General features: G+C 36.1%; 1 protein-coding gene across 1 annotated transcript in view; it reads left to right on the top strand.

Annotated features, from left to right (window-relative positions):
- The window catches only part of PTPRN2 (protein tyrosine phosphatase receptor type N2), a 519,027-nt gene that overhangs the window by 46,229 nt on the left and 457,700 nt on the right, over positions 1-15,098 (top strand). Inside the window, exon 7 of the mRNA XM_029284276.1 lies at positions 8,069-8,155. Coding sequence (XP_029140109.1) covers positions 8,069-8,155 — 87 coding nt within the window. The remainder of the gene's footprint in view (positions 1-8,068; positions 8,156-15,098) is intronic.

Below are 15,098 nucleotides of genomic sequence, written 5' to 3'. Positions count from 1 at the left end.
CACCGCCCGCGCGGCTGCATTTTGAACTAGCTGGAGCCTCCGGGTGCTCCTCAAGGGGAGCCCCATGTAGAGAGCATTACAGTAGTCCAGGCGGGAAGTGACAAGGGCATGGGTGACCGTGCGTAAGGCGTCCCGGTCCAGAAACGGCCGCAACTGGTGAATCAGGCGAACCTGATAAAACGCTCCCCTGGTCACGGCTTTAACTGGAGTGGATTAAATATATTAAAAAGAAAGGCAATTGAAGCTATGTGGCATTGTTAGCTTAGTATACACTGCTTCCCAGTCTTCACTGTTTTTTTTGGAAATAAGCTTTGACTGTTGGTGATAGAGAACATATAGGATAATGGAGTGGTGCCAGGAGTATTGTTCTTCTAAAGAAACAGTGAATTACACAATAATGACCCTTGGGCAAAAAGAAAATTGTACTTTAAAAAAGTAGTCATTTAAGATTATTTTATGAAACCAGGTAAAACTGTTTTAAACAGTGCTGGCTACAGGGATATTTTGTAGGGTTCTTTGCATTTCATTAGCCAATAGTATTTTTGTGTGCTATTTGTTTATTGGCCATTTATAAGGATACTTAGCTTGCCCCTAGCAAATGCTCCAGCTAAAGTTTGATTTAGAATTATCCACAACCTCATATCTACACTATGAAAGGGTTGATGGGTAAATGTAATGCCTGTAGATGGGTCTATGTGCACAGCTCCCAAATCCCAACTGCATGATATACGGAGGTGTGTGTCCTGCATGCTGATTGGTTGATCCAACTTCTGTTCTGTGCTTTGCTGTTTGAGTGCCCTCTAGCCAGAACAAACATTTGCAGAGTATAAATGAAACAACCATGCAACCATCTCCAAATGATGATGCATATGTTCCCTGACATGCAGTGATATTACAACAGGTTGGGGAATTATGGGCTGTATTCCTTGTCTTCTTAGATGACCACTGGTGGTCATGCTAATGGGTAAGTGAACTTTCCTACTGTTGATGGCACTGTAAGGGACCTGGAATCTGTGCTTCTATTCAGATCCATTACATTATTTCTGGAAGAGATTGGGAGATTTGATTGATGAAGAAAGGGGCCACCATGGAAAGTTCCCTCAGACATCCAGACACTTGCAGGTAGACCTGATTCTGTAGTGAGCATAATATACTGCTCACAAAAATAAAGGGAACACAAACCTGTTCAGTTCCATGGTAAAATGTTCCCTTTATTTTTTTGAGCAGTATATTTCGGTTGCATCACAAAATCACCTCCCATTAAAACCAAAAATAATGTTTAGTATCAGTTTTGCTGCTATGACAATTATTCATGTGAAAAATCATTCAGTGTTTATAATAAGATCCTGTTGTGTACAGTGAGCACAGGATTAAAACCATGGTTCAAATCCTCACTTTCCTCTTAGTTTGCTCCAGGGTTAGCCTACAGTTGTCAGGCTCACTTAGCATAATGTTAATGCAAAGATAAAATGGGAGCCTATGTACACTTTTTTATTGGAGGTGCCTAAGTGTAGAGAAGAATGCATTAAAATGTTTCAAATTTAGAATAAAGGATGATGCTCTGAACTGCTTGGAGGAAGAAAAGGGAATACACAATAATACATGTGCTTGATCTGAGAAGGTAGCAAAAACTTCTTTTTGGAAGGATATAAATGACCCTTAAAGAGAAACCTATAACTAACATTTCATGAGGCAAATAAACTCAGAATATATTTCAGTTTCAATGGCTTGATACACTACTGTGCTATATCTTTTTTGACACTACAGTTGTTAAATGGGTCTTTGCACTCTTTCACCAACATAAATACATCATGTCTGAGTAGTATACCACAAAGAATTGTACCCGGCCTCCTCTTTTGCTGATTATAATGCTGAACTTAGAGGCTTGTTCTTTCCACAAAACATTGAATTGATTACCTGCTGCTTCCCCATTATTTTATTACATGCTTTTAAAAAATAAATGGTTATAGATAGAAATGGCCCTTTGGCTTTTTCCAGGGTGATGGCTGGTATAATTTAAGTGTAGCACAGAAGAATTCTCCCAATTTCTTTGGTTAGAGAGGAAAGTGTGATTTCTGTTTGCAGAGTCAATGAAGATCCATTGCTTTCCTGTTTGTAGCCATGCTAGGATGAAAATAACTCATTTTTGAGTCACTCATAAACTGCCACAGAAATTATTTGATTATTCCATTTCCAGTATGGTCTTTTGCTTGTTTCTGGACCATGTCAGAGAAACACAGGGCTAAAACTGTGGCTTAATTTGGAAAGGGCACAGGTCAAATTTGGTTCTACTCTTCCCTTAGGCACAGAAGACAGCTGGATGACCTTGGGCCATCCTTCCTTCTCAGCCCTACTCAGCCTCAGGCACTGTGACAAGTTGATAGATAAACAAAATCCTTTGTTGCCTCATGCATTGATAAGCTTCACTCTAAAAAGTAGGCAAGCACAGAAATTAGGCAGAATAACAGTGACAAATATCAGTAAAGCGTACAACTTGCAAATTAGGCAGAAGTTCTATCAAAGAGTTGCCTTGAGGTAAGACGGGTGGCAAATAAATCAAACAAATAAATAAAATAAAGAGGATGTTTGGGGGGTGCATTATTTCTGAATGCTTTCTATAAACCAACATTGTTTCTGAGAGTTTGGCCATCAAAAGCAAGAGTATAATAGTTATCATCTTGATTTACGATTTACACAGAGCCAAGAATTGTGTTTTGCTGAGTGAATGTGCAGTTACATGTCATTCATTTGTACTTAACTTGTGCCCATAAGAATAATTAAAGCTGAGGAAATGTCAGTGTTGTCATTATTCCTTTTTGTCTTCCAGAACAGGTTTTCAACCTTGTTGGAAGTGAACACCAAAGGCTTTGAATCCCCTTACCACTTTTCCTTTACATCTCATTTTAGCACTTCATTTTGATTTTGTAGCCTCCAGAAATATAGTTTTATGCATACAAATGATATCAAGTTAATGCCAACAACATATTGTACAGCTTTTCCTGCACCTCTGGATAAATATAACATTACAGTGTTTTGTTATGTGTGAATGTGCATTTAAAAAAAAACTACTCTGATCTCTGACACCTGTCATCCCCACAAATTTGAACCACTGTCCTCAGGAGTGAAAGATCTAATTAACACACAGGCTGTGGTGTGATGACAATAGCTTGCTTTCACAGTATTTTGAGTAGTACCATAGTTCTTTCAACTCACAGTTAAAGCCTGAAACGGGTAGTTTTTTACATGAATAACAAGGATTTTGTATTTTTTTCCCTTTGTGAAAATACCAAGATTTCTTTTAATTTTTTTAAAACATTGCAAAATAATTGAATTATATAAAGGCAAATAATGTATATTTAAATCTAGTCTGCAGAGAATTCTATCTTTGTATAAAGCCAAATGTCTCTTGAGTTCTTTGATAGGGAATGTATGATATTTGAAAAAAATCAAGAATTTTTCTGTCCTAGCTGTAATCCAAATTATATAAATAGACATGGCCAAGGGGACCATATATATTAAAGTGCTTTAAACTACATATTTAGAGCAACAGTTCTCTGTCTAGTATGCAAATGGTATGCTTTACTTTTTAGATAGCATTCATCTTGCTCATAATAATAAATGGGTCAATATTGGCACTGCAATAATTAAAAACAAGAGGCTGATTGTCTTGATTAATTCATTTTTATGAAGCTCCATAAATATCATTTATTTCAAGAAGAATTTTGATAATTCTATTTTATATAAACACATGATGAAATTCTGTAATACTTCTTAACATATGTTAAGGTATATAGCTCTTGTGTCTGATTCCATATGCAGGTGGAAAGAATACATGAAGTTTTAACTTTCTGATCACCATTTAAGGTATAATCTCCATCTAATATAGAATCCTAGGATGTAAGGATATGAATTTGGAATCAAATCATTGCAAATCATTTGGAATCAACACAGCAGGAATCTATTCTCCAAAGCGCCTGAAGGCAGGACAAGAAGCAACAGGTGGAAACTAACCAAAGAGAGAAGCAACCTAGAACTAAGGAGAAACTTCCTGACAGTTAGAACAATTAACCAGGGGAACAACCTGCCTCCAGAAGCAGTGAATGTGCCAACACTGGAAGTTTTTAAGAAGAAACTGGACAGCCATTTGTCCGAAATGGTATAGGGTTTCCTGCCTGAGCAGGAGGTTGGACTAGATGACCTCCGAGGTCCCTTCCAACTTTATCATTATTATTATTATTAACTTTATTTCTGCATTCCTGACAGGTGCCTATGGAGCGCCTGCTTAAATACAGTAAAAGGAAATCCATCATTTCCCAAGATAATCTATTCTGACTATATTGTAGGAGATGATCAGGCTGAGCCCGAGGGAGGAGTCAAATTCGTCATCAGTCATGAGTCCCTTTGTGCCCACAAGTGATCTAAGTCTAGCCCATCTTGAATTCCTTCTACTCTTATCTGCCGCTAATTTCTCTTTGCCATTAGTAGTTCAGATTCTTGTAGAGATTTAGCTTGCAATAAATCTTTATACCCATTTGAACTGTCTGTATTTCCTGATTTTCCTGGTACTTGACATATATTAGGATATGGTCATCCAAAATTTGCTTCCTTATAATGTAAAACTACTTCTTGTTTTGTCTTCTGGAGCAAAGTTGAATAACTGCATCCCATTTTCTATATGATAGTCCTTCTGGTACTTGAAGAAATTTGTGATGTCTCTTTGTCTCTTCTCCAGACTAAATGCACCAAGTATTTTCAACCAATTCTTCCTTACATCTTGGTTGCTTTCCTCTGGACTTTCTCCAGTTTGTCAGTTAAATGCCCAGAACTAGATGCAGTATGTATGTATGTATGTATGTATGTATGTATGTATGTATGTATGTATGTATGTATGTATGTATGTATCTATCTATCTATCTATCTATCTATCTATCTATCTATCTATCTATCTATCTATCTATCTATCTATCTATCTCTATTTAAGAAAATGTATATGGTCACTCAATTCATTCTCAGTGATTCTTGGGATAAAACCCCAATAAAAAAACATAACCTCCACATGTGATCAAAGTATATTATGTCCACTGTATTTCTATGGTCTCCTAATATGGTCACTTTGTCAAAAAAGAAGATAATTCGTATCTATTAAATCCATGCTGGCATTTTCAGAGCAATGTATTCTTTTCTAAATGTTTACAAATTGATTACTTAGTAATCTGCTCCAGACTTCTGTTCAGAATCAGAATCAAGCTAACTAGTCTATATCTACCCAGTTCTTTCCTTTTCCTCTTTTTGAAGTCAGGAGCTAAATTTGCTTTCTCCAGTCCTGTAACTGTGGTTCTTTTTCATAATTTTTGTCAAGGAATTTAATTCTGGCCTTGAGGAAGAAGTTGAAATTGGAGAAGAAAGTAGTTTCCCTGACCTTGGAAAGAAAGTATGAGAATCACACTCAAAACACTCCCCCGAATCTTGACTTTTTTGGGGAATTTTTATCTTGTGACTTCCTAAACCTGTCTGAAAATTCCAAAATAATTATGGGATGTTCTAATTATAATTATAGGATGTTGTCACCACCGCTTGGATACCGTGCGCACGGTCTTCGCCGTGAGTGGCAGAGAAACCCGTGCCCGCGGCAGTAGGGTCGGGGGGAGGGGGTACCGGGGGAGTTGTCGTCGAGGGATGGAGGAGAGTCTCCCCTGAGCGTGGCCTGCGCACAGCAGCACAGCCAATGACATGGCAGCTGGGCAGCGAGGACAAGACTCTGCCCTTGCGCCCCATCACTGTAGTTGATGCTGTGGGGCACGGGTGGAGGGCATGGCTGTCATGGTGCTGCTGGGCCACCTGGGTGATCTGTGGCAGGCCATGGAGGTGGTGGGTGGCCCTGCGGGTGGGCGGGCAGGGCGGGGGTGGAGCAGGGGCGGGGGGCAGTTTTGGGGCATTCTATCTCTAAAAGGTTCGCCATCACTGTCCTACAACAATGAAGTAGCTTTCCTGGAATACCAGTTTCTTGAACTGCCTTACCTCAAGGGCTGACAGTTTCTGAAAGATCACAGAATGGAGCTTCAAATTATGTCTGCAGGCTTCTGCAAGAATCTTGGATGAAATTTATCTTGTCCTAACAATTAATACAAGATCATATGAGTCAGATGCTGCCTATCTTTTTTGTGTTACATAGGCTTATTTGGACACTCTACTTTGCCCCTGTCATGTCTTTATAATTTTGTCATCTTCACATTTTTCTTTTACTTTGGACATAAATGGAAAAAAAATTGCACTTTTGCCTATTGTTGCTTTTTTTTCTTAAGAGTCCAGGTTTCTTCTGCAGTAGAACTTGATTTTTTTCCTGCAGATATAAGCTATTTACATCTCCTTGAAAGAGATGGGGAGAAGATGGTGATGAGGTGGCACCTCACTACAGACAGACTTCCTTGATGACCATACCTCTCTGCCTTTTCCTAAACATGCACATTTTAACTCTTAACTTAGTTGAAAGCCTTTTGTACATCCCCAGTGGTTTCCTGCATTATCTCCTAATTATTTTTCTCAATAAAAAGGAGTTCAATTGTATTTCCAGTATTTTCTTTTTGAGATGTTCACAATCATTTCACTTCAGGATTTCTGCCTTAGTACTTCCCTAAGCTTATTGAATTTTTTTCTCCCTTAAAATTTGATGATGGCCCTATTTTCTTTCCTGTATGATAATAAAACCCAGATTAATGTAACCACTTTCTCCCAAGATTCTCACTGTGTTTACCTTTTTAACCAACTCTTCTCTATTGATTTGTATCAGATCCAGAAGATCCCATCTCTTGCTCCTTCTTCAACTTTCTGAGAAATAAAATAGTCAGCAAGGCCACTGAGGAATTTGGGGAACACTCAGTTTCATGTTTATTTTCTAATAGATATCCAAATAATTGAAATTTTGCACTGTTGCTAAATTTTTAATTTCTGAGAGTCATATCTGCTTCAGGAGAGTTGTATCCAGATCATCTGCCTCACTTAACAAGTATATATTATTTATTTATACTTGTTTATTTATGTATTTATTTAATGTGCTGCTCTATTTACTGTTAGAGTGACTTTGGATGGCAGACAGTAATAATATTGCTATTTGCCATACCTTGCATTCTTATCCAAATATATGGTCAACACATTTCTAAGGCACAAGATCGGAGGGAGGAAAAATCAAAGTATCTTTCTTTGAGCTTAATTTCTTTTTCTTTTTTCCTTTATTTAAACTCTGTTATTGCAAACATCATTTTGTAATATAACATGAGCATTCCTGTAGTGAAATGTGTACAATGGGTGGAAAAGGCTATATTATTTCATACATGTGTATGTTTTGAATATCCTGTTTTCTTAATTGCTAAAATTGTGCAAATGTTCTGCAATCCTAGTTGATTTAAGATGTTGGAGACAACATATTGCTATCCCATTGTCCTGTTAAAAATAAAATAAAATATTCAGAAAAGTCTGAACACAAGATCTTTGAAAATCAGAGATGCATGTCTCCTCCTCAATTACTGCCTACAGAATGGTGTACTAGTTCTCTTTTTTATTCTTGAATTTATGACATTTTTGTCATTTGCTGGGCAAGAATTCATTCAGCAACTAATGAATGTGGAGGTTGACTTTTCCTTCCCCATTTGATAGAGGCTTGCAATTTACTTCCTTTGTTTGTCACTAGCTTTATCTTGCCATTTTTCTCTTACATCGTTTTGTTCCCTTCTCTTTTTTTTTCTTTTTAAACTGCATTACATTTTTTTATTGAGGACCAAGATGAACTGGTCCCTGAATCATTGGACCCATTACACTTCCTAACAATTCCATTTACACCTTATTGTTTGTCTTATTGCTGGAAAATTCAGGTGATTCATCATGCCTGGGAAAGCACCTGATCCCATTTTCCTTGATATCGCAATCACAATGTGACAGGAATACTGTAAGCATTGCCTTTCAACCTACATAACAGGCTAAGGTGATAAGTCTTTGGGGATTTTTAGCGTCTGATGTATTGATGAGTTCCATTTTTGTAATGCTATTTTTTTTTTTTTTTGCTTCTTTTCCACAGCCCACTGAGTGAGGAAAAAGGTTTGGACTTAATAAAAGAAGTTGCTGGTTTTCTGAATCTCCAGATGACAGCATTTGCTGATATCAAGTATGTGCAGTAGAAATCTTTCTCTTAATTTTTCCTAAATTTCTACATCAATATTGGAATTTGTCCTGTGGTGTGACAGTCAAAAGGCACAAACCCCTCAGTAATTCTATTGTCTTGAGATTGTCACATTAAAAATAATGTAAAAGAAGAAAAATACATGTCTTTCAATATTTTAATAGAGTGTGGATTATTCAGTCAAGTCACTAACAGTTGGTTCAAGAAAGCATTCAACCTTATAAATTTACCCATGAGAGCTAAACATGCAAAAAAAATTAATTCAGAGGCAGAGTATACATCTAAAGTGTCTGTCAGTATATTGCATGTTTCTTCTACTTAGTGGGATATGGGCTTGCAAAATAGGCTGTATATTAAAGGTCTTAACTGCTTGAAAGATCTAGGCTCTGCTTGTATTTCTAGGATACTGGCCGTAATGCATCAGAATAACCAGTATTGTCTTTAACATTGTTATGATGGAATGCTGCTTGTGGCATCACTATAACTATATCTGGTAACTTAGTCTTCCCTTTGTATTACTAAACAGCATTATCTGTTTTATCTACATTAACCAAAGCCATGATGAGCAGCAGAAGTCCATATCTGTGGAGAAATTTAGATGGAATATTATATAATTGAGGAATTTAATCTTGAACTTTATAAGGTTGCCCCATTCAAACAGCATAACTTTGTTTGGCGGATAAAAAACAAACAATAAACCAACAGTCACTATATGCAGTATATTAAATGTATACAGTATATACATGCAAAATATATAAAATGGAATCCAAACAACATAACTAATGAAAAATAGATATGTGGTGTGTCTATGAGAAAGGAGAAAAATGTAATAAATATGAATAAATAATATAATTTTATGAAATTAAGTAGATGCAGTGAGAATGTAGTTTAATTATGTATAAAAGGCAATATATATGTCAGTAAATATGAATTGATATTAACTTGATTATTATGGATAGTTATGAAAATAGGAATTCATTAGTTGGGATAGTTGTGTTATGTTCTAGTGAATGGTAATAATAGAAAAACTAAGTATGAGTTTTTGGAAAAATTATGTACATAATGTAAGTGATTGGGATATGGTATGATATTTTGTTAAAAACCATAAATATATGGTTGAGATAAAGAGTATATAAAAACTAAGTCATTTGGAAAATAAAAAATGAATGCCAATAGTGATTGCTTAGTATCTATTTTAAAAATGTATTTTGTTTTGAATATATGGTTTAAGAATGTTTATTCATAAGTATGCATGGCAAAGAAATTAATATTAAGCTAAAAGCAGACCTGACTGTCTGATAAAAGACTAAAATAATTAATGGAGCATCTGAGAGGGATGGGAGATTCTGCAGTGTCTGCGTGTCAAGAGTGGATCTTAGGGGAAACATGGATATGGAAGAAAAGGAGAAAAAATAAAACTGAAGAAAAGTAAATGACTACATAAAAAAAATATGGAATCCTGTATGAAAAAGTATTAGAAGATAGATTTCCCTTGAGAATGAATTGAAAATAGATATAAGAAAAGAGGATGTAAATGTTTCTTAGAACAGAATGAAAAGAGTTACATAGCAGGGTGCCATGGAAATTTGTGGAGTTAAGAGGAAATTTGAAAAAGGATGCTAGATAAAATGATGAGAGAAAGGCTGATGATGAGGAAGAAAAAATGTTGAAAAAATTATGAAAGAAATATATTATATAAATACATATAGCCAAAAAATGTAAGTAAGAGAGGAAGGAAGGGTTGAGAATAAAAGAGACAAAGAAATGCAGAGCAATTTTAATGGAAATAATAAAAAAATACTTTGAAAGTGTGTGAAAATAACTAAATAAGGAGCCTCCAGCAGAATGAATAGAATTCAAAATAAAAGCAATGAAATGATTTAGGGAGGGAATGTGAATGAATGCTGGAAGAAATGTATGCTATAAATGTTAGTGTCCAAGAAAATCTTGATGAAAAATAAGTCATAAATGCTGTGAGAATATTGAAAAATTGTAAGGTGCAGGTAAGGATAGTGGCAGTATATTAAAAAATAGATCTAGTTTTTTTATGGAGTGTCAACACTATGCAACTTGCTTAATGTCTGGGTGAAGACTGCATCTTGATATGATGATGAATGCAATTATTGTTCTCCTATATAAAGGGGAAAGTAGCAAAAATAAAAGCAAAAGGAACAGACAGATATTGACAAAGATTCTCAGTCATCCAGGTAGAATTGTTTGGAAGTTGAGTCATGGAAGCTAGATTTATTTCCTTGTTGGTTTGAGACATTTTGCGGCCCATCCAGGCAATGTCTTCAGTCTGAATAAGGTCGTTGAGGAATCTGAATAGGCAGACAGCCATTGGAATGTACCAACTCATAAAATCCTTAGGTGTATTCTCACACCAACCTCTGGATTTCTTCCCCCAAATATGTGGCAATATGTCAATAAAAAGTCTCATCCACATCCAAAATTGTCTGAAAGTTGAGTCATGGTAACTGGACTTACTTTCTTGTTGATTTGAGCTGCTTATTTGGAGAAGAAACCATGAGGTTGGTGTGGGAATACCCCTAAGAATTTTGGGAGTTGGTAGTTTCCAATGACTTTCTGCCTGCTCAGAGTCCCTTAGGCTTAACCAACTTGTTCAGACTGAAGAAGCTGCTTGGATGGGAAGCGAAATGTCTCAAACCAACAAGGAAACAAGTTCAATTGCCATGACTTAACTTCCAAACACAGGAGGATTAATGTGTTAATGTGCTTGGTAAGGTATCTGGCATAACTCTGACCAAGGAGAGCCAAATTTGGGAAAGCAAGTGTCACTTTATACTGAGTAGTGGATAAGCAGACAAGTGATAACCAATGTGGCTCTAGGTTCACGCTTCAATATGCTGAACCCCAGTTAAAATACCAGAACAGAAAAACCATTTAATTTATGATTTATTTGGAATGCTCCAAGATAAAAAATATATAAGAGAGGAAACATGGAACATAGGTTTACATTTATTTTTATAGTTTGCACAACAAAGATACTTCAAAGTAAAAGTTGATTGGATTAGGAAAACTCATCTGTCCAGTTACATAATGAAAAATTAGATATCCAATAATACGTAAGCATAAGAATTAGAAAGGGCATTTTATTCTGAATAAAAGTCAAAGAAACATTTGCAAAGGAATAAAAGGCAGAATGTCATTCACAGTGCTTTTCTCAGCACTGTGCTCAAATACTTGCTTTGTTCATTGAAGCTTGGGAAAAGCAGAAAAGGAAAGTATTTTATTTATAATGTATCAAACACATCAACCAGTCTTAGTTTCTAAAAGAAAAGGCTTTTTTACATTATTCTTGAAAGTTAAGGTTTGTGGCAAATTACTAACAATACATTTGAAAGGGGAAGAGAAATAAGGCTAATTAACATAAAAAGACCTCATGTTAGTTACCAGTGCAACAGTACTACAAAAATCATATTGCAAATATTACAGAGTCCATACTGTGTGTCCCTTACCAGATTTCATTCTTCAGCAGGTTTTGAAGAATATGTATTACTAGTAAGCCAAGGTTCCAATGAATGTCTGGTGTTGCGCACTCCAGTACTTGCTTGTTAGCCATCTTTGCTATCCAAGGAATACGCAGGAACCTTCTCTAGCACCACAGCTCAAACAAGTCAATTTTGTTCCTGTTTTGCTTTTTTTAAAGTCCAACTTCCACAACCATAGGCAGCCATGGGGAACACAATAGAGTGGACTAATCTGCATTTGGTTGCCAAGCTGATGTCCTTGCTTTTCTATATTTGGCTCATGTTCATCATTGCTGTGTGGCTCAGTACAGTCTACCGTTTTATTTCTGGGCTGTCTTCCCTGCTTTGAGTGATTTGGGGTTCTAGGAAAGTGAATATTTCCATGCATTCTTTCTCTTTATCATCAATTTCCATTTTGATGTTTCTATTCATTGAAGTGGTCATGAGTTTGGTCTTTTTGATGTTCAGAAAGACACCTAAATTCTTACTTTCCTTCTTGATTTTCTTGATCAGATGTTCCAGGCCTTTTTTGATTCCTGGAAGTAGAGTTGTATCTTCAGTATATTGAAGACTGTTGTTTCTTCCTCCAATTTTTACCTCAATATTTCTTGATTCTTCAAGATCTAGCTTTTTTGTGATCATTTCAGCATATAGGTCAGTGATGGCGAACCTTTTAGAGACCGAGTGCCCAAATTGCAACCCAAAACCCACTTATGTATTGTCGGGTGCTGGGTGGGTGTGGCCCATTGGGTGGGTGTGGCCCATTGGATGGGCGTGGCCCATTGGGTGGGCGTGGCTGCAGTGGTAACAGCAGACTGGGTGGGACTAATAAGTTCAATCAATCAATTCCAACTTTGCAAGATCTTTTTTTTTCCCACAAGAGGTTGAAATTGACTGACTGAACTTTTTTTTTTTTTTTGCACATGGCGGCGGAGGCCTAAAGCGAAAAGGTTTTATAAAACCCAGCTGAAGGCCTAGGACTGGGGCGATAGCACGTGTGCCCGCAGAGAGGGCTCTGAGTGCCACCTCTGGCACCCGTGCCATAGGTTCGCCACCACTGATATAGGTCAAATAAGAAAGAGGCTTTGTTAACTTGGGCAATGACCAATCCTGTATAGGATTCTTTTTCTATCATCATAATTAATGGGTTTGTGGATACTCTTAGTCTGGCTTCTCTGTTGAGACCTGTCTGGCTTGGGTGACCCTTCTGGTATACTTTTAGGTGGTATACTTCAAACATAGCTCTCAACTTTAACAGAACACACAAGCCCCTCTCCTGCAACAAGGAACTATCCATATGGAGGGGCTTCTGCAATGAAAGAATTCAAATTAAACCATCAGAGATAGTTTGGTTGAACATATGGCCTCTGGTTGAACATATGCATTGAAATGAACTTAATCTTCTCCCTAGTTCCATTGTTGAACAACTCTTAGTGTTAGGGTGATTTCTCTACTAGCCAGTGAGAGTTTGCACTTTGCAATGTGGAATAACAACTACAACCATAACAATAATACCGATACCGTTTCAGATGCTTGAAAAATGCTATCATATTCTCTCTGTACAGACCTCAGTCTTCTCCTGTCATATCAGACATAATCTGTTTCTTTAATATCTCCTTCCATACTTATGACCAATCCCATGACTATCCCTTCTGACCCACTTTCAATCTATTCTTCTTAAATATGGCTGTTTCTTAAAGTGTTCTCTCCAGACCTAAGCAGAGTATTTGAGGTGAGAATTGACCAGTTCAAAATACAGTCAAGTTTTTACCTACTTTGTTTTGAGTTATAATAAGACAAAACATGAAAAAAGAACATTCAGAAGTTTTTCATCTTTTAAGAGGGCCAAATTGAAAAACTAGAGTATCTTGTTGAAATCTATTATTTATGTTATTTGATGTGCCATTTCAACTCAGTCTGGAAGAAGATTTAAAGGGGGGAAGCTGCATTTTTGCATATCAAATGTGCAGAAATTTGATTATTGCTCTGAACTGTAGAATGGTCCATGCAAGAAATCATTATCAGCAGAAAGACAAGATGTATTTTAAATCAGTATTTCAAAGCATACATAAATCTGGCTGCAATACTACAAAGTAGGAAGAATACTCGAATAAAAAAAAATCTAGCTAGCCCATAGTCTTGTTCCCATTGATGGTTGGTTCCTAATACTGGCCTAATTCTTCCTAATAGTGGTCAATCAATGCCTATCAACAAAGCACAAGGGCAATAGCTTTTGAAGCCAAACAGCTGGTTTTGTGAGATATGCCACTTCTAAAAGCAGTGTATATAGCACTATGAAGCCTTCTTTCTTTCTCTGTGCTTGAAATGTCTATTTGATAAATGTCTTTAGGATTGTTCTGAAAATTGTATTTTGAATTGCTATGTTACCAAGTTGTATCTTAATAGATATACAGGTAGTCTTTGACTTGCAATTCACTTAGTGACCATACAAAGTTACAATGGCACTATGACATGACCATTTTTCACACTTACTACCATTGCAGGATCCCTATGATCATGGGATCAAAATTTGGATGCTCGGCAATGTTTATGATACTTGTAATATCCTGGAATCAAGTGATCACCTTTTGCAACCTTCTGACAAGCAAAGTCAATGGGGAAGCCAGATTTACTTAACAACCGTGTTACTAACTTAACAACTGCAGTGATTCACTTAACTACTGTGGCAATAAAAGTCATAAAATGCGGTAAATTTTACTTAAAATATATATCTCAGTAACACAAATTTTGGGCTCGATTTTGGTTGTTAGTCGAGAACTATCTGTATAGGCTTTGGTTTGGCTGTCATCTTGTTATATAGATCATCTGAATAACCTAATCACCATTTAATAAAACTCATTCAGGCAGATTCTAAATATGATGCTTCCATTTCAGCATGCAGATGAATCATAACACAAAACATATTTTTAATATATTTATATTTCATGTTTCTAGACTACTCATCTCCCTCAAAGTGTGTTTGTATAAATATGATTATAAAGATGGACATCTAAGGATATTATTGTTAATTTGTATACAAAACAGTATGAAACCAGTTTATGTAACCGAGCTTGCAAAAATATAAAACTCAAATGTTGCAGTGGTTCATTCTCAACTAATTCTTGTGCAATTTTGTGCAGAATATTTAATAGAGATAGTTAATTTCACAGTATAAAAAGCATCTACTTCTTCTCATGAGTCAATTATACTATTAGGTATTCTGATTGTGAAAAGTCCATTTTTTCCTTCCTTCACACTCAATATATAGCTGTAAGGAATTACAAATTACAAAAAACAAGATAATCTATTGTTTTACAAATCATTAGAATAGTTACTGGCAACTTATTAAAATTGTTAAAGATAAAATTAAAATTATCTTATATTTTGTAAATTTAATGTTGCTAATTTTTACCTAACTGTAAAATTTAATAGAGATA

This window comes from Protobothrops mucrosquamatus, unplaced genomic scaffold, assembly GCF_001527695.2.
Source record: "Protobothrops mucrosquamatus isolate PMUCROS unplaced genomic scaffold, P.Mucros_1.0 scaffold482, whole genome shotgun sequence".
Taxonomy (NCBI): domain Eukaryota; kingdom Metazoa; phylum Chordata; class Lepidosauria; order Squamata; family Viperidae; genus Protobothrops; species Protobothrops mucrosquamatus.
This window is presented reverse-complemented; position numbering and strand designations above follow the sequence as displayed.